This window comes from Chiloscyllium punctatum, chromosome 9 (genome assembly GCF_047496795.1).
Source record: "Chiloscyllium punctatum isolate Juve2018m chromosome 9, sChiPun1.3, whole genome shotgun sequence".
Taxonomy (NCBI): domain Eukaryota; kingdom Metazoa; phylum Chordata; class Chondrichthyes; order Orectolobiformes; family Hemiscylliidae; genus Chiloscyllium; species Chiloscyllium punctatum.
In genome coordinates this window covers 52,701,424-52,726,448 of record NC_092747.1, presented here as the reverse complement: position 1 = coordinate 52,726,448, position 25,025 = coordinate 52,701,424, and the positions used below count along the sequence as shown (strand labels likewise).

Here is a 25,025-nt window from a genome sequence, read left to right as displayed (position 1 = left end):
TACTTTGCTTTAATGAAGAAAATTGGGTATATTCTGTTGTTGGAACCACCTTGATTATTTGATATCTAAAGCTGATGAAACTCTCTCCATTTCAGAGAGAGTTCAATTGATTCTTTCCTGGGATGAAGGGCATTATATTATAAAGAAAGAAGTGGAAATAAAACCGTACAGATGCAAATTGAATCCAGCAGCAGGGGCTCAGGTCAAACTGTCCTAAATAATGTTGAGCTTTGAATGTTGTTGGAGCTCCATTTTAATTATGACACATTCTGAGAGTGTTATAATGTTCTCCAGGTAAAATGAGGCCTGCATCTGAATATAGGCAAAAGTGAGGACTGCAGATGCTGCAAACCCGAGTTCAGATCAGAGTGGTGCTGGAAAAGCATAGCAGGTCAGGCAGCATCCAAGGAGCAGGAAAATTGACGTTTCGGGCAAAAGCCCTTCATTTGGAATACAGGCAGGAAGCCTCCAAGGTGGAAAGATAAATGGGTGGTGGGGCTGGGGAGAAGGTAGCAAAGTGTTCCGAGGTGGAAGATGAGGCGTTCTTCCTCCAGGCTTTGGGTGGTAAGGGAGGAGTGGTGGAGGAGGCCCAGGACGTGCATGTCCTCGGCAGAGTAGGAGGGGGAGTTGAAATGTTGGGTCACGGGGCGGTGGGGTTGATTGCTGCGGGTGTCCCAGAGATGTTCCCTGATGCACTCTGCGAGGAGGCATCCAGTCTCCCCAATGTAGAGAAGACCGCATCGGGAGCAGCGGATACAATAAATGGCATTGGTGGATATGCAGGTGAAACTTTGGATGTGGAAGGCTCCTTTGGAGCCTTAGATGGTGGTGAGGGAGAAGGTGTGGGTGCAGGTTTTGCAATTCCTGTGGTGGCAGGGGAGGGTGTCAGGACAGGAGGGTGGTTTGCTGGGGGCTGTGGACCTGACCAGGTAGTCATGGAGGGAAATATATTTCTGGTGGTGGGGTCTGTTTGGAGGTGGCGTAAATGTTGTCGGATGATGAGGTTAATGCGAAGGATGGTAGGGTAGAAAGTGAGGACCGGGGGGGTTCTGGCCTTTTTACAGTTGGAGGGGTGGCGTTTGAGGACGGAGGTGTGGGATGTGGATGAGATGAGATGCGTTGGAGGGCATCTTCAACCATGTGAGAAGGGAAATTGTGATCTCGAAAGAAGGAGGCCGTCTGGTGTGTTCTGTGGTGGAACTGGTCCTGGTCCTCCTGGGAGCAGTCTGTGGTAGAACTGGTCCTCCTGGGAGCAGTCTGCATCTGAATATGTGGAAAAGGCAAGAGTGTAACTATTGTATTAAGTATGCAGGAATGATACCACAATTCTTTTATATCATTGCTGTAATTTATCAATTTGATAATCTGATGATATAATTTGATAATCTGAATTTGATACAACATTTTGTTTAATGATAGTTTGCATATGTTTCTCATACCAAAGTGATTTTCAGCATGTCTTCAGCATTTTATCTTTTTCTTGACCAGAAACCTAAGTAAAACGGAAGAGAGGAAACAGAATCTGGAAGTCAAGCTCTGCAGTGTGGGACGCAAAGTGGCTGAACTTAAGGAAAAGTAAAAGTTTATTTGAAGATATTTTTCAGAATTAGAACTTAATATGATAATATTAATTCAATATTAACATTAACCATAACATAACAGTGGACATGATATTTCTCATCTTATCAATAAGTTTCTTTGGAATGATCCAAAACTCAGACAGGATCAGTCTTTTCCCATAAATTTGTAAATTTCCTTTATTCCATTATTTAATATTACCTTAAAAAGAGCAATTGGCTGAATATTTTGGCCTCTGTCTCCATGAAGCTTAGTGGTTTTTTTTCAAATCTTCCTAAATTTATCACATTAACAAGCTACCACACCCCAATGGCACACTTCCATCCAGTGCCAGTTAGATTCTATCACTTGCTGTAGCTGGGAGAGCTCACCACTCCTGGGATATCCCAGAACAGAATGTCAGCCCTGGTACCAGTGCTACCTTTAAAAAGCTGTTATACACCTTGACAAACATTGGTAGTTCACAGCTGCCCTACACAGTTTGTCACATTTGTCCTGAACTTGTCAGAGAAGGGTAAATTGATGCCCTGTTTTGTGGCAGGGACTGGAGGTGCAGGGGTGAGGGCACAAGTCCGATACCGGTGCCAGCCTGGTTTGTAGTTACCACTTGGATCAGTGTGATCCCTGCCATCTGGAGGTGTGCTCAGCAGTGTAGGAAGAAGGTTATTTTCTGTTCTGACAGGTTAACTACCATCACTTTCTCTCTGCTGCTACTTTACTCACTATATCTCTGCTGCTTCACCTGCCTTTCACCAAGGCTCATGCTGTACTAGTTTCACTATTACATGGAATATCATCCCCCACTCACTCTTATCCATTCCACATCACACATCTTCAAGATCTCTGTATTGCATACTTATTCAATTGAGAAGACTCTCCACCCTTCTATACATCAGCATTAAAGCTCGGCCACTCACGTTTATCTTACTCATTCCCTCCCTTTCTCTCGTCCAGGGGGTAAAGGGTCCATAATAGAATAGGAAGAACCAAGAAAGGTGGTGGTGTACCTGATTTTCAGTTCCTTAGTCCCTACGAGGTGAGGCTCCTGTCCTTGACTGCTCTAAGCAGTCACTTGACCATATTTATGGTGCAGCTGTAACACCAGTGTAACATGCTGAAGTGTAACTCCTGGACTGGTGACTGCTGACAACCAGAACAAGCTGCTTGGCTTTGTGTCTGTGCTAAAAGGCAAGGACGAGCAAGCAGAGGTGGTGTGAACATTCAAATAGACACAAGGTGAGTGAGTGCTAGGAGAGCAAGTGATCAGCCCTGGAGTACAGCTGGATCCAGTCTGGCCCAGCATGCAAAGTGTCCTTTGAGCAGAATCTCAATGAGAGGTTCAGGTTCTCTTCAAAGTGCAGCATTAAAATCCAGAAGTCTATTGCACGTGGAACAGAGTTGTTACGATGGTGTGGAGATACTGATATGTGTTGGATGCGAAGGTCTGTGGATATGGCGTGCAAGTGTCCACAGAGCATGGCACATGCCTTGAGTTATTGGTGCCTGGTGTCCAAGATGGTGGTCTAGAGGGCCAAGTGGTAAGCTAGAATTACCAAGTTCCCATTCTGACTTTCATATTGGGAATTCTCTATGCCTAGTTTCTATCTGGCCATGATAGAATAGGAACCAGCGTATTAATGAGGTGAGATTTGATGTTCAAAGGTGTTACGACATGGAGTAAACCCCTCTGCTGATTTCAACCCGACACACAGAGAAGCTCACCTAGCGTCGTAATCTGCTAAATTTTGAGAGGCAAAGAAATCTCCCAGATTTCACTATTTAAAGTAAAAATTAACAATTTTATTATTTAAGTCCAACAGACACAAGTAGTTACAACTTCTTTCTCGTAAACTTATATTTTACCTCCCACTTTACAATACTAGTCCAATTAAGAAAAAACCCTGATTAAGATTTACATAAAGAAATCACGTTTCAAAACCAGCCAGCTTTGTCAATTCTCCTTTGTAGATTTTCCTCTATTTTGCTGGGTCATCTTTTCTTTGGTCTTCTGTTGCACAATTTTTCTGATGGACAGTTACTTTATAGAGAGCTAGCAGTCTGAACTTGTTGGTGCTCTTTGCAGTTCTAAGAGTATGGTCTTTTCTTTCTAAACTTTCTTTGCAAATTTGGGAATTATCTTCAAATCCCAGAACCTTTTTAGCAACTTTAAGAGCCATTTCTCTCACTTCTAATTTAAACTACCACAAGCCACCGAAATTAAACAAATTGTCTCACCTATGTTTTATTTAAAGATCTAGGACACTAACCGGCAAGTGTTTAAACCTTCATAACACAGGTAATAATCAATAATCGCCATTAATAGGCATCTTGCTGCTTCCCTCGTGAGAATTTCATTTGGACGCCAGATCCAAATGTCAAGGAAGTCCCCACTGGATTTCTCTCTCAATTCTGTCAGATTTCTCAGCATAGCCCACATTATCAGGGCTTTATTAGATTTCGCCCAATGTCTACTTCAACCAGTCCCCATATCAAAATATTTCACACTTCAACATCCCTTTCTATGCAAAAACTTCTTCAAATTTAATCTGATTATTTCAGCAATGATTTGAAATCACTTCTCCTTTGTCACTGACAGTCAGTGATCATTGCATTTTTAAATGCTTACTTATTTAGTGAATTAGTCAAAAACTGTGTCACCATTTGTTTAAATAGATTCCAGATCAGAACAACTGAAGCGGCTAAACTGGAAGCAGAAGTAAATAAAGCTCAGGAGACCATAGAAGCAGCTGAAAAACTGATACGTCAACTTGATGGGGAACACAGAAGGTGGAATGCACAAGTAAGCTTCATTCTTGAAATTTGTCAAAATCATTTAAATCATTATCTCCTGGTCGTCTTTCAATTGTTATAATTTTCTTATGATCACATGATTTTATACTTCAAAATAGATATTTCCAATGTAATTAGGAAGTACAGCTGACAGTTTCGATAAGGCTAACAGCAAGACTTATTGCAAATTCTTGGCATGGACAGATCCCTTATAAAGTTACTCCAAAACTTTTAATATTGTCTTCAGTGGTTAACACATAGTAAACCAATGGCTTTGTGTTTTTTTTCTGTTAAAGATGCAATTTCAAATTGTGACTTCATCGAGAACTAGTAATTGTCATTGGGATTTTGGAGAAAATATAAAAATTACAACATGGAAATAAGCTTAGCTCAACATGTCACTATTAGAATTCACCCCCACAACAGCAATTGTGCTAATTATATATCCCCAGTAGGAATGTATAAGAATGTGTGTTTTCTGACGTTGAGCATCATTATCTGACATAGAGTTCTGTTCAAAAATGATATATTTTTAGAGGTTTGTTATTAAGTTAAAATATTCAGAATCATTAGTTTTATTGAAATAAATGATCCCCATCTTCTGATAAAAATAAAGATTAAAACAAACTCTACTGTTCTTATGTGGTAAGACTTCAGTTTTAGTATTTGAAGTTACACTTCATTGTCAAAAATCACATTAGTGGCTGGAGGCCAGTTTTTGTCCATGTTTGAAAAAATGCATGGATTTTGTTTTTGCCTTTCTGAACTTGGCAACAGTGTGGACATGAAGGCAAATTGAAGGCTATTGTTTGCATTATTGTAAAATATAGTAAAAGATGTATGTTTCCATTTGGCAGTGCACATGCAGGAGAAATGTCACCTCTACTGAATTATTTTGTTCTTTTTACACTGTAATAAAGAAAATGAAAGAATGCAATAGTCCTAGGATCGACCAGCTCATAATCCAAACAGGGAAATTGTATTAGCTCTCTGACGAGGCAAAAATGTGATTCAAGGCAGAAAAAGTCCTGTGACAATCGGCATTAAATCTGTCATTTTAAAATGATCAGAATTCTTGTAAAAACAATTGAGTCCTAAATGATGGGCATTTAATTTGTTTGAATTATTTTTGCCCTCAAGTAGCTGTGCCATGATAGAAATGTGATAAGCACATTCTACATTTATGATTGCATTAAAATTATAAAAGAGGTCTTCCATTTAATACAATGACAAGCAGATTTCTTTCTTCCTCTGAGGGTATTTTATGTGGAATTCTCTTTCTCAGTAAGCAGTAGTGACTGGGTCATCAAATTTATTCAAGGTACAGTTAGATTTATAACATAGAAGAAAGTTAAGGATTGCAAGGGAAGTTGAGATGGCAGTCAGATCATCCATGATCTTATTGAATGGCAGAATTGAAGACTGCAACTTTGACATGGTTGGCCATATTATTCTGCTCCAACTCCTTTCCAATATCATTCAGATGGTTGGGGTTACACTCACCTAGTCTCATTCTTGTACATCTAAACATGGCCAAAAGATAACCTACAATGGATTCTATTCCTGTTCTTGTTTTTGAGTTGTTACTTCAGGTATTTTCCAGTGATATATTCTTGGGTCCTCCTAGCTCTCATGTACATGCTTCCAAATTGATAATTTATCACACCATTGGTTTGAGCCCTTCATTCTTTGCTAAATTATCAGTTTACTTATCTGACTTCCAGTATTCCATGTCTTTTCTAGTATCCAGTCCTGTCACTTATTAACCTGTACTTTGAAGTGTACATTGGCTCCTTGTTAGGCCAGGAGGTCTGTCTGCCTCTCGATAAACCAATCTTAAACATTACAACAGTTTGAAATAAATTTACTGTTCTTGCCCTGAGATGCCATGCCCTAGCCATGACCTCTGATCTCTCCCTCTCTAATTTCTCTCACAGAACATTCATCATTTTAAAGATATTATTGTCTAATTTTTATTTTAAAGTCTTATTTCCATTTTTATAATGCAAAGTATCTATGTAACCTTGTGCTGTAATTTCTATTCCTGCAGTGATGGCATTGCAGGTTTACAAGATAATTACAGATGAGGAATAGCATTTCTCTGATATCGGGAAGAATATCTGATATTAGTTTATTAATCAAGAAGGATCTACAATTTCCATGTTTTAGCATCTAATTATTTCCTAAATATATCCAAACCTTTTCCTGCTGTATTCTAAATGTTGATCATAAAGAATATAAATCCTAAAATTATCTTTAGTTTGAACTTACTCCTCATCTTATTTCCACATTTCAGTTCATAAGACCATAAGACATAGAAGCAGAAGTTAGGCCATTCAGCCTATCAAGTCTGCTCTGCCATTCAATCAAAGCTGATAAGTTTCTTAACCCCATTCTCCTGCTTTCTCCCTGTAACTCTTGTTCCCCTTGATACTCAGAACCTATCTATCTCAGTCTTAAATATACTCAATGACTTGGCCTCCACAGCGTCCTTAGGCAATAACTTTCATAGTTTCATCACTCTCTGGCTGAAGAAGTTTCTCTTTATCTCTGTTCTAAAATATCTTCCCTTTACTATAAGGCTATACCCTTTGGTCCTAGTCTCTCCTATCAATGGAATCATCTTCCCAACATCTGCTCTGTCCAAGCCATTCAGTATGTTTCAGTTAGATTCCTCCCTCTTCCTTCCAAACTTGTGAACCTCCTCTGAATACGGTCCTGGGCCAATACATCCTTCCTGAGATATGGGACCCAAAACTGTGCACAATACTCCAAATGTGGACTGACCAGAATCTTATAGAGCCTCAGACGTACATCTCTGCTTTTATATTCAAGTCCTCTCAAAATAAGTTCCATCATTGCATTTGCCTTACTAACTACGGACTCAACCTGCAAGTTTACCTTGAGAGGATCCTGAAGTAGAACTCACAAGTCTCTTTGCACTTCAAACTTCTGAATTTTCTCCCCATTTAGAAAATAGTCAATGCCTCTATTCTTCCTACCAAAGTGTATGACCACACACTTTCCCACATTGTACTTCATCTGCACTTCTTACACTCTCCTAACCTGTCCAAATACTTCTGCAGCCTCCCCTCCCCCGAATGCTACCTGTCCCTCTACCTTTGCATCTTTGTATCATCTGAAAATGTAACCACAATGCCCTCAGTTCCTTAATCTAGATTGTTAATGTATAAAGTGAGAAATTGTTGGCCTAACACTGAGCCTTGCAGAACACCACTTGTAGCTGCCAACCTTAGAAGGACCCTTTTATCCCTACTCTCTACTTTCTGCCAGACAGCTACATTTATGTCCATGCTAGCACCTTGTCTCTAAATATCAATCATAAAACATTTTTAGCCCAACACCATGGGTCCTTATCTTACTCAGTAGCCTCCTGTGTGGTACCTTGTTAAAGACCTTCTTGAAGTCCATTTGGATGATATCCATTGGCTGTCCTTGGTCTAACCTGCTCAAAACTTCCTCAAAGAATTCTAGCAGATTTGTCAAGAATGACCTCCCGTTGATGAAACCATGCGGACTTTGCCCTGTTTTACCATACGCTTTCAAGTGTTCAGAAATCTCATCCTTCACAATGGATTCCAGGATCTTACCCATGACCAAGGTTAGGTTAATCAATATGTAATTTCCCGTCTCTTGCCTTAGTTGCTTTTTAAACAGAGGTCTCACATTAGTGATTTTCCAGTCCTCAGGACACTCCCTTATTCTACTAACTCCCCAGCCATGTCTTCGGCTATCTCTCTTAGAATTCTGGGGTGTAGTCTATTTGGTCCAGGTGATTTATCCACCTTCAGGCCATTCAGTTTTTCTAGCAATTCAAGCAGGTTTCCATGCCATTTAGTATTTGTAAACATCAAAATCTCCTTTCAAGAATTACTTTCCAGTCTGAAATCCTCTCTGTAGTTCCTCTCTTTAGCAAAGAAATCAGTCCCGTGAAAGTTCAACTGCACAATGTGCATATCAAAAATCTAGATGCACAGATTAGTGGGCTTGGCAGGATTTCTTTGTCCCATCATGACCTGTGTAGTTAGATTTTCAGTGGGAGAATCCTGGTATGAATATTGCATTGTAAATTAATGTCTTTCTAGTATCGAATTTGTGTGAAGCGAAAATATTTTAATTTCACTGAAACTACAAATCTTGTGTGAAGTTCTCTTAAGTTTTTAGTTAGTTTGTAACACATTAAATTTTATTTTTCCTTGGAAGAAAGCAAGTAATGCTCCTTATTAAGACACGGCTCTTTGGAAAAGGAATTCTGTCATGTTATTGTGAGAAAATATTGTTAACAATTCTAGCATTTTGATTTAGATGCACACCCTTCTATACTACTCGCAGTTGCTTGTTGGTGGCTCCACAATAATATAGCCCAAACCTCTAGCCTTTTGCATATGGAAATCAGATGTGTTGAAGGACGTGATGGAAGTCTTGACTTCCTAACCTTTTATAGGATTTACTTGAGAAGTTTCAAATTCCAATAAGGAATTGCCCTGCTCCCTGTGATTCTCTATTAAAGCCTTTGACTCTGAACTAAAGTAGGGGGATTCAGATTGTTCCGATGAATAGTTAACCAGAAATGACCAAAAATGAAATCAAGTCTTACTCTAGGGTAACTCCAGAACCCATTCACAATAAGCCCTGTTGAACTTGCCTACTATACACCATCCCCCGATAGTAGGATAGGAGTAGATTGACTTGAATTAGCATTAGGATTACTGGGACTAGAAGTGATAAATAACCCTATTTTACTTCCATTAATTCACTACTTGCATTCACAACTGTATGAAAGTTTTATGAAGATAGTACTGGGGTCTGCTGTGATTTCGCACTCTATCAAACCCTCCTCTGTGATGGACCTTACCAGTTTGCATATCAAACATTTGGTCAGTATGCTATTTAAGATCGTGTAAAGATATCCACATGGGCAAAGCATCAGAAAGATCTCAGTACCTTTAGAACTGGGCCTTTAGGATGATAAGAGAAGGGCAGGAAATTGGAAATGAATGTTTCTAATTCCTCCTTTTACAAATCTTTCTAGGTAGCAGAGATTACAGAAGAGTTAAATACTTTGCCAAAGAGAGCACAACTGGCTGCTGGTTTTATCACGTATCTGTCTGCCGCTCCAGAAGATCAGAGAAAAGCCAGTTTGGAAGAATGGATGAAATCATCAGGCCTTCAAAGTAAATATCAAGTATATTTTTGTTAACATTTTCCAGTCACTGATCAATAAGCTGAAGTACATTCTTGTGTCCTTTCTGTTCTACTACTCAAAAGGCTTTTATCCATATTTTCCTGGCATTTAATATTACTCAAGAAACCAGAGGAGCAAAATAAATTGCTTATTGTATTTCTCTTGTTTTGTAAACTAGCTTCCTACATTTTGAAATTTATGCTACTAGAACTCTGGACTTTCTATCTATAATACTGAAACCTTAGTAGTCAAAATTAAAACAGAATAATAAGTGTCAGATTATACCATATAAATGTATTAATTCACTTGGAAATATGGAAAATGTGTAATTGATTAGAAATTTTATCTGCTAAACTATGTTAACTGATGGGAAAATTGATGGTTGTCATAAAAACTATAGCTTTTGCAAATATAGATAGATGGGACTTTAGATGCCTGGCCTGAGTATTGTATTCGAACATATGAATTGGATTATTTACTTTCAATATAATCCTGGTTGCATAATGCACAAAACTCTGAATAACCATCAATAGCTATTTTCTAAGGGGGTCAATCTGTCCCTGAATATCTACAACCTTGCACTGCTGTGGTAACAGTCAAAGCCACAATCTATTACTAATCTTAGCGAACATCCAGTATAGCATCTGCTTTGTCAGCACTGCTTGTCCACCCTTCAAGCACCAGCTGTTTCTTCATATGTATCTTCATGACCTAATCTTGAGTGTAAATGCACAATTTCAATATTTGGAAATATAAGGAGGATAATGATGTAGCATGAAATCGATAGTGGAAAGGGCAGAGACAGTGATTGATTTTAAACGCAGTTTGAAATTATCCATTAGTGTAGGAATCATGAGTCAAAACAACACAAGCAAGATAAAGTAGTCCACTTGATTAACAATTCATTCCACAACCTTCAATATTCACTTCCTCGACCACATCATTCAGGGTGGCAGCAATGTGTACCATCTACAAGATACACTACAGTAATTCACTAAAGTTCCACCATCAGCACCTTCTATACTGTGACTTTTACCATGTAGAAGACAAGAGAGCAGTTGCATGGAACAACCTCACCTGAATGTTCCCTTCTAAGTGACACACTTCGAAATATATAACTGATTCTCACTGTTTGCTGTGTCAAAATCCTGGAATTCCCTTTCCAATCCATTGTGGGTGTCCTTACATTTCAAAGTCTAGAGCGGTTTAAGAAGGAAACTCACCCACCATCTTCTCCAGGACAAGTCTGGATGGATCATAAATTATGGCCTAGCCAGTAGCTTTCACATCCCATAACCAAATAAAAATATAAACTAAAAGCTCCAGTCTAAATAGGGAGCAATGACCAGAGAGACCTTGGTGAGTGTGCATGGATCATTGAAAATGGTAGGGTGGGTTGAAAAGTAGTAGAAAAGGCAAATGACACCTTGGACTTTATAAAAGAAGCATGGGCTTGGACTTTGTCAGCAATGTGCCATTCTTAATGTTATAACTGGAACTGTGTGCAACTTATGCTCTCATCCTCTTTTTCACACAATTACTATGAAAGTTTCTGGCGTCGTCAACGTGCATAGAAAAAGCATGGCAGACAAACCTTTCAGTGGTGGAACTCACCTTCAAATGAAAATACAGCAGCTGTAGGTTGGCTAGAAGAGAACTTCATATTCAGATCGGCAGTCTCTGCTTCACAGCCAAAGTTCTTCAGTCCAACTATATCTTTATTAACTAAGAAAGACTTGAGGGAATGGGTGTTTTAAAATTGAGATTTGTTTCATAAGTATTGACTTCGTGCTTTTCATATGAGCACCATTGCAACTTGTTGAGACTAGCTTAATCAGAAAGTTATTTGCATTGTTATGTTTACAAAGGAATTCGGGATATTTCTAATTGTGCAAGAAATAGTAATTTGTTTTTGCTTACTCTTGAATGATCATGCTAGTGTCCAGTTTTGTACTGGCCAAACTTTGTGACATAGCTAAACTTCCAGGCTCAGCTGTCCCTCCCTACTGTGCATTGTAAAGGACATTGTCCAAGATCATTCTCATTGGCAATAATTCCTCAAAATTCTGCAAGGGTTCATGCAGCCAATAGCTGGAGATGGATGTGCATTTGGACAATATTGGCACCATTATTTAGGCACTTGGTTTTCTCATTTTGACTGATTATCCTCAGCATTCAATTCCCACGCCTAGGATACTAGACTCTTCATACTTGACATCTCCATGAAGACATTTTATATCAGATTTTGAAACGTTAACTGTTTCTTTCTCCACAGATGCTGCCAGAGCTGCTGAGTTTTTCCAGCTTTTTCAGTGTTTGTTTTGATCCCCTGTACCCCTGACCCTACTCCACCACTGACTCAACTTTTCTGGTCCCTACCATCCAAGCAAATTGCCATTCTCCACTTCCCCTCCCTTACGCCATAGAGTTAAGAAAGGAAAACATTTGAACTTACACCAGTTGCCTTGTGCAGTTGTATGTGTCATTAATAGTTGTCCCTTAGAATCAAGTCTGATTGTCTGTCAGGCTGGAGGAGCCTTCGGATGACTGAGGAGCCCAATTCTGGATGTATGTTTTCTTGTAGCAGAGACAGCTTATTAACATTCTCCTCTTTCCCCTGCCACTGCCATCCATCTTGCAATTGAGTTGCTGAGCATCAGTCACCTAAGCCTTCATGACAGGGGGTGCCATGCTGTACAGCAAATAGTTTTCTCCTCCCAATCAGTGTTGTCAATACATCCATGCTTTAAGCATCTTTGAACATTTCCTTACACGTATTCCTTTTATTCTACCTTAAAAATTGGCCAGTACTGAGAAGACAACCTGCTGATGTCGGTGATTTTCAAGGATACAGGCCTGTCCTTCATAGTTCTTCAAGGATACAGGCCCGTCCTTTCAGGAGCAATGAATCTTTGTGGATGTCATTCATGTTGGTCTGGCAGTCCTCCCGTTTGGATTTCCATGGTTCAATGTAGGCACTGCTAGTGGAATCTCTCAAGGATCTTGATGTGACATCAATAGACTGCACAGTAGTCTGTACTTTCTGGCAGTATAGGACATAATCAAAATAACCGCCTTATAAGCCGGGACCTACGCTAACTTGCAAGTTCGCTCTCATCAAAGACATGTTGTCACAGTTAGAAGAAGGCAGCGCTGGTACTGTTGATTTGGTGGTATACTTATTAATGGAAGTCTCTCAAAAGAGGTAGTTGGTGGAATATGGAAAATGCTGCACCTACTCCAGAGTCACCCCATTGATTTGACTTGCTCAACTGACTTGCAGAAGGTTGGTAGAGCACCTTGATCTTAGAGATGTTTAAGGGGAGGCCAAACAGCATATATGAGATATGGAATAGACCAAATATTCTTCATATTGCCCGTATGGAGTAATTGGCAAAGTAAAGGCCAAGACAATCTGTGGAGATGAAGTTTGTTTATACCCAGAAGTGAACAAGGTTTGAAGCACTCCTTGTCCAAACAATATTGGATAATGACACTGACTGATGGGTTCCCTCAAATGGAGTGTATGATGATACTCCGGTTGATGATGAAACAAGAGATACAGGTGACCACACAACCTTGCGTTATCTCGGTCTTGATGTAAGAGGTACTTGTTTCAGGTCTACTACTTGGGACAGCGATACCTTATCATGCAGGAGTCACAGGCTGGTGGTCAAACTTCAACCGGCAACCAAAGCACTGGAGGATGATCCAAAGCTGCTTTAATTAGAGAATCAAATGCCTTGATCAGATAATTGAAGCAAGGAACAATTTTGGATGTTACTCTCAGGGTCTTTTTCAGGAACTGTCTAGCCACAAGGAAATTGTCCACAAAACACCCAGATGGTTGCAAGTCATACTGGATTTCAAGGAAGAACTCCTCAGCCACAGCAAATAGACAGCTCAGGAGGATCTTACCCATGATAGATAGGAGGGAAACCCCTTTGTAGTTTTCACAATCAAATTCATTTCCCGTCTTATAGATAGTCATTAATGGTCATGTTCTTGAAATCTGTGAGGATATCTTGTTTGTCACAGAATGTAGGATGAGTGCATGGAGTTGTGACCTGAGCTGATAATTACCTATGGTAGACTTCAACAGGTATACCATCCACCCTTCAAGCTTTGTTGGTTTTAATTTGTTGGATAGCCCATTTAAGCTCATTGAGGGTTGATAAATCACAGTGAGAATCCTCCCACAAGGTCTTGTGGGATCATTTAGAGGGTCTCCTCTGATACAGGAGGTTACCATTTGAGAAGAAGTTTAAAATGTTTCTTCCAAAGCTGAAAACTGGCATTGGCATCCTGGAAGAGCTGGGAAGTGTCCTGTGATTTTCCAGTTGCTCTACAGATGACCTTGGTTTCCTGGAAGAAGGTGTCATCCTGGAAGAATACTGGTCGTCATGAACCTGAGATTCATGTACATTATCCACGCACGATTATTTTTCATATCAAAAATATGTTGCTGGACTTCAGACTTCTGTTGGTGGTACACTGCTGTCGTTCACTTGGTATGTAGGTGGCTTTGCCAGGTGATGAAGACTGCTTATTTTTGCATAGAATTATAGACCTGGGTGTCATTGGCATCAAACCATTCCTGGTTTTGTCTTGCAGCAAATCTAATAGTCTGACACAGGCGTCAAAGATGGTGGACTTGAATTGTTCCTAATGTGTCTGGTTGGAAGTGGCATCAATGATTGGCAATTACTCTGGTACACTGTGCAGTTGATTCTGCTTTTGTGACTGGGCTGGAACTCATCCCACTGTTCTGGATCCTTCAAGGCAGGAACATCTATGTTTCTCCTGGATCTTCTGGCACTAGATGGATGTTCATCATTGTTGCTTGGCACAATGCAAACATACCTTTGATGAAATCCATGTTTTGCATTGTGCGTAACTATATCATTGTGCGTAACTATGTTCTTGCTGTTCTGGGCTCCAAGACCACCGCCCCCCCCCCCCCACCTCCAAATCCTAAACTCAAAGTGCATAAGCAAGGAGGTTATGATGGACCTTTATAAATTACAGATAAGGTCTCAGCTGCCATATTGTGTCCAATTCTGGGCACTGCCATTTAGGTGAAAAAAAATCAGAGAATGAAAAAAAGATTAATGCGGGTGGCTGAGGGATGGGAGACTTCTTTTACATGGTCAGTTTGGAGAAGCCTTCTTTTCATTAGGATTTGAGAGAAGAAGTTTGGAATTGAGAGGAAAATTGATGAAAGTTTTCAAAATGAGCAGCACGGTGGCTCAGTGGTTAGCACTGCTGCCTCAGTGTCAGGGGCCCGGGTTTGATTCCAGCCTCTGGTGACTGCCTGTGTGGAGTTTGCACATTCTCCCCATGTCTGCATGGCTTTCCTTCAGGTGCTCTGGTTTCCTCCCGCTATCCAAAGATGTGCAAGCTAGGTGAATTTGCCATGCTAAATTGCCCATAGTGTTAGGTGCATTAGTCGGGGATAAATATAGAGTATGGGAATGGGTCTCAGTAGGTTGCTGTTTGGAGGGTCAATGTGGACTTGTTGAGCCGAAGGATACCTATCTAATCTACCATGATAGGTCTGGATAGAATAGAAAGGGAAAACCTGTTCCCAATAGAAGAGTTAAAACTAGAGAATACTGATTTAAGGGATTGGCAAAGGAACCAATGGTGGCAAAGCTTGTTAACGCAGCAAGTGTTTATGATCTGGGATGCACTGCCTGTGACTGTGGTGGACTCAGCCTTGAGAGCTATCATGCCTTTTGTGAGCTTGGTAGACATCAGAGGCAGTGGGGTGAGTACATTTCTGGAAGGCTATCCCACTTGTCCTTTGGGCTGGAAATAGTGTCAGCTTCCTTCACTGGCCCCATATCCTGACTGGGCCCGTCTGTCAAAATCAACATTCCTCCCCTTACCACATACTGTCAGCCCCCCTGGCCTTTCCAATTTCCCCCTCCTACACTGTGCCCTGCACTGTATGCAAAGAAAGTGTGCTCTTACAATGCAGGGAAGCATTTGAGCGCAATTATTTACTACTTCTTTGTATTTTCTGATTGAGAAGAGATGCAAAATTCTACATTAGGTTTAGCCAGAAGGAAATATAAGCTGGGAGGGACGTGTCAATATATATTTGTTGGTGACATTGTATTGGTGAAAATAGTCGATGGTGATTTGTCGAAGGTGAAGGCTAGGATGAAAGTGAGATGGACCATTGTCCACATATTTGTAATTACCTTCATGTTTGTTTGAGCAGAATTTGATCTTCGTCATTTTCTCTACACTGAAAGTGAGCAGTTAATTTGGAAGAGTGAAGGATTGCCATCAGATGACCTCTCTGTGGAAAATGCTCTTGTTATCTTACAGGTAATTTAACTCATTTATCTTTCTTTATTGCAACATTGTTCATACGTCATAATTAAAAATGAGTTCTATTTGATTAACATGTTTTGAGGCAACAGTTTTAATAAAAATACATGCATACATTGAGGAATGCATATAATTTACATAAATAAAATCCCTCAGCTGATTTTATTCTCTTGTATTTGATTGGAATTGTTCTTGTTGTGGTATTGACTGTTTTCTAACAATTAGGAAGTGTTGATGTCCATTTGTGTATTACCGTCTAAGTCCATTTATTCAGCCCTTGTAAAATTTGAAATGGTTTAATTTATATAAATTGTACTATATTATTTAATCTATACTTCAGTTTACCAAAATTGTTTGCTTCATTCATTACAGAACCCAAATTAAAAAGTATTTGTAAAGTACAAATGAACAGTTGGAAAGTTTCTTATCAGTCCTCTAATTTTAGTTCTCAGTTAAAGAAGTACAATGAGTAGATTAAAACCTAAGACTTAGCAGAAACCATTTGGTTGGATGGGAGGACTGTAATAGCTTATTACAGTTAAGTGACTGCTGCTTTGGCCAGAAACAGAGATGTTCCTCACAATTAATGCAAATCACATTTCTTCATCCCATTATTTCAAAGGGACCCCAATTACATTTTAACATGGGGCTGAATGGGGAAACTGCTTTCACTTTACCAATGTGTGCAAGCAGCTTGGCCTAATCCTTTCCGTATAACTTATCTTGTTGGCCAACCTTTGTTTGGTGCTACTTGTAGCTTCTGCTTAAATGTTTAATCCTGCCAACTGGGCAACTGCTATTTTCTGCATGTTTCAAGTAAGAAGCTGATCAGTGATCTGCAAGTGCAGAGGAGGAGTAAAACTTGGCCTCAAACTTCAGTCTGTTTACCCAATTTGTGCCACACTGCTCCTCAAATTCACTCATCCAGAGTAGATTGGGAGTTAAAATTGGTGAGAATTTCTTCAAAGACAGGCATACGTTCTTGTACAAAGCCTAAATATTTATCCCATCTTTCAAATTATAGCATAGTGAAAGTAAAACTCAGTTGTAAATGTCAGTTTTAATATTTTTGAATGACTATTGCTATTTATTTGCATCTGTTTTCTGAATTGGCACTAATTTATCAATGATTATTGAATCGAGTCTAACCCATTTGTAATTATTAAAGATTATTGAATTATGCAAAATACCTAAATTTCCCGTAGTCAATGTTCAACTGAAATTGTATATATTGCTTTACTCATCTTTCTGCTTTGTATTTTGGAATGTTATTGCTGCATTGATTACATGTCATTTACATAGTTTATATTAATAGCAACTATATTTTTATTTTTCCATTCATTGCTTCGCAAATAGATCAATAAATTGAAAATCAGGGTAGGAATTTGTTGCATTTGTGATCTTTTTTATCTTCCTGCTTATTTTACATTGCTACACCTTTGTAAAATAGATTGAATATTGTCAATCAATATGTGAAAGCTATGCCTCTTTCGTAACAAATCCAATTTGAAAGTTGACATTACCTTTTTATTGGTTGTAACCATAGAATTACTTGACCCAGTAGACCCACAAGTGAAACTGAGACTCATTTTGTGTTACAGTGTGAAACTGCGTCAGCTGCAGAATACTTATGGTCTCTGGCCGACGAAGTCATTCTGTGTACACTTGATTAGATTTTAACATATTATCATAGTTTCCTTTTGTTAAAAAACAAAGATAGATCCTGGGAATATAATTTATTTCTTATTGAACTTTCAAATCAGCCTATTTAAAGCTGCGTTCCAATTTTGAAAGAAAATTACTAGTTAAAGCATCATCTTTGTTTTATGTTAAAGTATCGTGTCAGGTAAAATTTATGAGCTCCTTTATATTTTGGTTTATTAGCAAACATGAATTATGAACAAGGTACCTACTTACTTTTCAGATCCTATTTTCTGCTTCGTGGCATTAATTTGTATCATGTGCAAGACAATTATTCTGATGAATCTTAATTAGGAAGCATTAGAGCTGGCTAAGGTTAATCAATTTTAGTTATTTTTGGTTTTCCACCATGACTTTTCTTTTGAGAGAAAACACAACTTTTAGAACATAGAAGATAATTCTATGAATTAACAGAATGATTCATACATAAATTTTCATACATTGATTGATAAAACATTCAAAAGACAACATTTAAATGCTTCTTCCTTCTACATTTCGAATTTTGATGGATGCCAATTTTCTAGTAGGAGGGGGTAAAAACTGCATGAATACTTTCTTTAATGATTTTCCAGTACATGGATTACATGCTGTGTTTTGAAAATGTATGCAGAAATACATGTACTTTTTACCTTTACATACTTTTGATGTTTTTCTTTTTAGAGCCGTATTTGCCCATTCTTAATAGATCCATCTTCACGTGCCACAGAGTGGTTAAAGAGTCACTTGAAGGAGGCACGCCTGGAAGTCATTAACCAACAGGTATGTATTCTTGCAGTAGGTAGAGTTAATCACCCTATGAAGTGAATAAACAACAAAGTAACTATGGGCTAGAGTTATGCTCTCCTAGAGTTGAAAGGGAGGATATATAATATCGTTTGGATAGTCTTCCCTTTGCCTAACTGCACATTCCTAACTTTGGAAAATTTGATAGGGGTGGAAGAGGCAACAGGCTATTAAGAGCATCATAATACTGTCATTGGCAATTTACCCATATCTGAATTCTGATGCTGTGGACCATGTAAAGCTGGTGGCAGCAATTCTGCAAGATTCTTAGTCCTCTGTCCTGAGAAAATGGCAGGGATTTAGTCTTCGAACAATTATCTCTGATTCTGCCATTAAATAGAGCAGCTGTTGGGCTCATGGCTGGGCTCCCCACTATACTTTTAGGTCAAGTGGTGGGAGCAGGGCATCTTGTTTTTTTTGGCCTTGCATTTCAGTAAATTAAAATTCCTTTGAATGTGTCTGATTGAATTTATTATTTGTGTGGTCTCTATGATACTCTCAACTAAAATTGGAATTGGCCAAAGACAGGAGAGAAACTCAAAGGAGGTAGTCCCATCTTATTGCCTGATGACAGCCCACAAGGTGAAAGTTGCCAGGCTACATGTGTTTGCCTTCTCCACCCAGAAGTGAGGCCCTTACAAGGCCTAAAGGCGATAAAGCTGCTTGTTGCCTTCCTTGTCCATCATAGTTTAGTTGATATGTTAGGGATAGATAGGAAGGTGGTGGGAGTGCCAAGCATTTAGTTTTATAAACCTATCTAATTTGAAACATCAAAGAGGGTTATATTCAATGGCATGCAGCTATTAGATTTGATAAAATTGTTCTCAAATTTCTTCTCTTCTAACCAAATCTACATCAAGCAAACTCCAAATTAAACTCTTGAAAAAATTAAAATTAGAATGAAATTGTTGAAACAAACAGCATTGAAAATCAAACCATTTAGCAGGTATAAATTTCTTCTGTGACTTCATTGACATTACTTTAACTTTTATCAAAAGACAGAATTGTTGGCAAAACCCGAATTTAATTTTCATCTCCAAATCCCCTTGTGACAATGGTGGTTGGGAGCCATTTTCTTGAACCTCTGCAGCTTGGTGTACCTGGTATAGATGCACCTGTAGTGTTAATAAGGGAGATTCAGAAATTGGTGCATTGATGGTGAAGAAACAGTGATATCTTTCCAAATCAGGGTGATGTATGGCTTGGAGGGGAACTTGCAGATAGTGGTGTTCCCATGTATTTGCTGCCCTTGTCCTTCTAGGTGGTAGAGTTCACAGGTTTGGAAGGTACTTCTGACGAAGCCCTGGTGAGTTACTACAGTGTACCTTGAATGTGGTATACACTGCTGTGCCTGTGCCAATGTGTTGGAGGGAGTGAATCTTTAAGGTTGTGGATATATGCTGGAATGGAGATGCCTGAGGCAAACTGATTCTTGTAAAAATTCAAAATATTGTAGATGCTGGCAATCTGAAATAAATACAGAATCGTCTGGGAATATGCAACACGTCAAGCACATTTGTGGAGCAAAACAGAGTTAATGAAAAATCATTCACCTGAAATATTGGTCAGAATACTCTGCCTTCTGAGAAGCCTGGGGAAGGATATTCAGGTGGATTGAAGCAGGCAGATAGCTGCTTCCTCCTTGCCATCACAGAAATAAAATTCTGGCAGGTCGACCCAAATTCAACTTTCCTTCCCCAGCATCAATTGAGGCGAATTAAGTAGTCAACTAATTACAAATTAAGGGTTAACTTTATGCTCTCATCACAATTTACTGTGTTCGTGGAGGCCAGAGCAATGGCAGCTTCATGATTATTAATTAGTATGGTCCACCTGCTGGCTTATCTTGGGATATCTCGATCTGCCCCAATCTGGTGCAATGGTGGGGGGCACAGACAAGAAATGACAAGGTGATGAAAACCACCCTTCTGCTTTTACTTCTAGTCTGCTTTTATTCAACAGAATGTGAAAAAGCTATTATTGAAGACGATACCTAGTTTCATGTAAAAAGTTTCATGTAAATCCTTGTTTGGGAGATCTGCATGACATGCACATGTGTAAAATTATGATAATTTTGAATTTATGTATAAGTTGAATCTTTCTGTTTCACTAGGTCACGCATTTTACAATGTTCCTGATTGCTAAATATTAAATAATTGTCTCTATTAACAGGATTCTAACTTCATAACAGCAGTGGAGTTGGCTGTGCGTTTTGGGAAGACACTAATTATTCAAGAGATGGATGGAGTTGAGCCTGTACTGTATCCACTACTGAGAAGGGATCTTATTGCTCAGGGTAAGTGATTCTAGTCAATCATTTTGGTTAAATGGAGTAAAATAATAAACGTGATTCAATTTGTATGAGTGTCTGAATGATGCGGGTTGGAAATTAGACCTGGTACTCGAAAAGAACAGAAAAGTCTTAGTGCTCTGGTAGTGGTATCTGTGAAAGTCACAAAAACATTATGTGTGAAACTTATGGATTGGTTCTTGAGGAGATCATTTAGTATTATTGTTCTGTGCTAGTATAAAGTTGCTAATAATATCATGGATACTTTTGGCTTTGTTCAAGCTTATATTTACCTTTAACCCACAATGCTTTCAATATTATATAAATGTTCTGCATAAACAGTACTTAATTTCTATTTATGCCTAGACATGATTTATCCAGATTACAAATTTCATGACATAGCAATATCTTGAAGTATTGTTCACAGATAAAAAGGATTTAACGTGCATAATTGAAACACCTTCACTTCTCTCAAGCTTCTCTGCTTTTGGTCAAAATGTAGACCTGTAATGCTGCTTAAAGTTATCACATGTCTCAACTAATAAGTATTACCTCTGTGTTCTCTGATTATACTTGTACAATCACCACATGTAACTTTGATTCTATTTAGCTATGAATCAAGGACCTTTAGAATGAATACTGCAGTCTTCATGGAGATAGTTTTGCCTTGAAATTGAGAATATCATCCATTGTGTTGTGTGACACTATCACCATGCCAAATGGGACAGACTTTGAACAGATCTAGCAACTCAACTGTTCATCCACGCGGCACTTTGGGCAACCATCAACAGCAGCAGACTTGTATTCCAACACAATCTGCAACTTCATGGCTTGGCCTATCCCCCAACGTTTTAATCAACGCTGGAGAGTGCTGGAGGGCACGTCAGGAGCAGCACTAGTCATACCTAAAAATGAGGTGTCAACCTGGTGAAGCCACAACACAGGACTACTTGCCTGGCCAATTGCTTAAGTAGCAAGTGATATGCAGAGCTAAATGATTCCACAACCAATGATCACATCTAAGCTCTGCAGCCCTATAATGTCCAGTTGTCAATGGTGTTGGACAATTAAAACTACTCCCTGGATGAGGAGGCTGTACAAACATCCCCATTCTCAATGATGGAAAAGCCCATCACAATGTTCTGAATGCTTCAGCCGATGTTTTGCACCAGTCTTCAGCCAGAAATGCTGACCTTTTCAAGAGATCCATGGCATCACAGATGCCAGTCTTCAGAACAGTAGGATTCTTGCCATGTGTTCGCAAAAAATAACTGAAGGCACTGGATACTGTAAAGACTATGGGCCCTGACAACATTTAGAGGCAATAGCATTGAAGATTTGTGCTCAAGATTTGCGCTTGCCACACCTGTATCTAACAAGTTCCAGTGCAGCTGTAACACTGGCATCTACCAATAATGTGGAAAATTGCCTCGGTGTGTCATGCATACGAAAAGGAGGACAAATCCAACTCATAATTACTGGGCAAAAGTGAGGACTGCAGATGCTGGAAACCAGAGTTTAGATTAGAGTGGTGCTAGAAAAGCACAGCAGGTCAGGCAGCATCCAAGGAGCAGGAAAATCGACGTTTCAGGCAAAGGCCCTTCATCAGGAAATTTTCTCAGATAATTACTGCCCAATCAGTAAAGAGATGGAAGGCATCATCAACAAGCACTGCTTAGCAACAGTCTACTCACTGATGCCCCGTTTGCGTTCTGCCAGGGCCATTCAACTCCTGAGCTCATTACAGCCATGGTTTAAACATGGACAGAAGAGCTGAATTAATTCCAGAGGTGATGTGAGAGTGACAGAACCTTTGATATCAAGGCTGCATTCAACTGACCGTCAGCACCCCTAGCTAAACTTGAATCAATGGAAATCAGGGCAAAGTGTTTTTCTGATTGGACTCGTACCTGACACATAGGAAGGTGAATGTGGTTGTTGGAGGTCAGTCATCTCAGCTTCAGGACATCTTTATTGGAGATCCTCATGGTAGTGTCCTAGGCCCAACCATCTCCAGCTCCTTCATCAATGATGTTCCCTCCGTCATAAGGTCAGAAGTGGAGGTGTTTTTTGACTGCACGATATTCAACACAATTGATGACTCCTCAGATACTGAAGCAGTTCATGTTCAAATGTAGTAAGACTGGACAATATCTAGTCTTGGGCCAGTAGCATCACACCACACAAATGCTGGCAATGACCATCTATGACAAGACGAGCCTAACCATTTCCCATGATATTCAATGGTATTAATGTACTGAATCCCTCACTATTAATATGCTAGAATTGCCATGACCTTAACCTGAACTGGACAAGCCACTGAATATTGGCTAGAAGAGCAGGTCAGAAACTAGGAAAACTGCAGCGAGTAACTCACTTCCTGACCAAAGCCTGTCCACCATATACAAGGCACAAGTCAGGATTGTGATGGAATGCTCCCCACTTGCCAGGATGTGTACTGCTCCAACAATACTTAAGAACCTTCACACTATCCAGGACAAAACAGCCCATTTGATTGGCATCACATCCACAAACATTCACTCCTTCCGTCACCTGATGCTTAGTAGTGGAAGTGCGAACCAGGTAGAAGATGCACGGCAGAAATTCACTAAGGTTCCACATCCAATTTTGTCTGAAAGGACAAGGGCAGTAGATACGTCGAACACTACCATCTGGGTAGTTTGATCCTTGTAAGATGCAGTTACAATGGCAGTCAAGGTGATGATGTAAATTAGTGATACATTTTCACCTATGAACATACGTTTCTAATGAAGAGTTATCCGTGCTGGCTATGCGCCCTCTTACACAGTTGTGTTTCCATTCCTTCCCATTATGTGTGCTGTGAAGCGCTGTTTGTAGCTAGATTGACCTTAGTTTTAAATATGGCACAGAGTGTAAAAATCCCAGGAATTGTAAGTACTTCTGCCACTTGAGCACATGACAACACAAGTATGGTACCAAAGAGGCAAGGTTCACACATAACATAAGCAACAGAGATTTGTGTAAGATAGCTCTCAGAGTAAAACTGCCTTTGAAACTCCCTGAATTCAACACTTGACCAATTTTTGGTAAAATCTAGCCCCATGTACACTTTCTTACCATCTCATCATGGTGAAAACTCAACAGCCAATTAAGAAGTCCCATGTATGTTCCTGATATTCTGATGAATATAATGTTCAATTGGCTTGCAACTCCCATTAGCTACATAGAAGTCCCATCTAGTGCCAGTGCTATGGCGAATCCACTGCCTCTTTTTTTTTAACAGAGCACCTGAAGGTGCTGAAGGATGCACTCATAAGAACAGGATATGATGCTCAATTCATCAATCACCAGTACCAATGTGCCACAGCGAGTAACCATAATGACCTCCTCAGGAGACAGACCGATAGGGTGCCCTTTGGCATCTAGTACTTCCCTGGAGTGGAGAAAATATGCTTTGTTCTTTGCAGCCTGCAACCCTTATATCGATGAGGATGAGCACCTCACCAAGATTTTCCCTACGCCTTCACTTCTCACTTTTAAACAACCACTAAACCTTAAACACGCCATTGTTCGCAGCAAACTGCCCAGCCAGGGCAATATCGACCACAACACCACGCTACCCTGTCATGGCAATCTCTGCAAGACGTGTCAGTATCGACATGGATACTACCATTACATGTGGGCACACCACCCACCCTGTCTGCAGCTGATATTCGTGTGACTCTGCCAACATTGTCTATCTCACATGCTACAGGCAAGGATGCCCCGAGGCATGGTATATTGGCGAGACCAAGCAGAATCTACGAGAATGGATAAATGGACACAGAGCAGCAATCGCCAGTGTTCCCTCCCAGTTGGGGAACACTTCAGCAGTGAAGGACATTTGGCCTCGGATCTTTGGGTGACCGTCCTCCAAAGTGGATTTCAGGATACGCAACAACGCAGACTTACTGAACAGAGGCTGATAGCCAAGTTCAATAGCCACTTGGATGACCTCAGTTGGGATCTTGGGTTCATGTAACACTACAGGTGACCCCACTACACTATACACTCTCACACACAAGCACACATACATTCATGGAGACCCTTTCTCATACACATGCTCTCTCAGATACACGCACATACACATATACGCGTGCACACCCTCTCACAGGCATATAATCTGTCACACTTGTAGTCTATCAAGTGTGCACGTGTGTGCATACACACTCTCTCTCTGTCTTTCTCTTTTTCTCTCTCTCTCTCTCTCTCTCTCTCACACGCACACACGCACACACACAGGTCTATGGGGTGAATTTGTATTTGTAGATACATTCTATTTTATTCAAAACGCATACAATCTGTTGGCAGTCA

The 25,025-nt window shown here is 39.7% G+C and overlaps 1 protein-coding gene across 2 annotated transcripts in view; it reads left to right on the top strand.

The window, feature by feature from the left end:
- Positions 1–25,025, top strand: part of dync2h1 (dynein cytoplasmic 2 heavy chain 1) — a 571,463-nt gene that overhangs the window by 249,115 nt on the left and 297,323 nt on the right. The window contains exons 61-67 of one of the 2 annotated variants that reach the window (XM_072577508.1): positions 1,489–1,575; positions 4,252–4,378; positions 9,422–9,563; positions 15,804–15,913; positions 17,273–17,293; positions 18,278–18,376; positions 20,573–20,696. In XM_072577508.1, coding sequence (XP_072433609.1) covers positions 1,489–1,575; positions 4,252–4,378; positions 9,422–9,563; positions 15,804–15,913; positions 17,273–17,293; positions 18,278–18,376; positions 20,573–20,696 — 710 coding nt within the window. The remainder of the gene's footprint in view (positions 1–1,488; positions 1,576–4,251; positions 4,379–9,421; positions 9,564–15,803; positions 15,914–17,272; positions 17,294–18,277; positions 18,377–20,572; positions 20,697–25,025) is intronic. The other variant, XM_072577509.1, reaches the window with a different exon arrangement.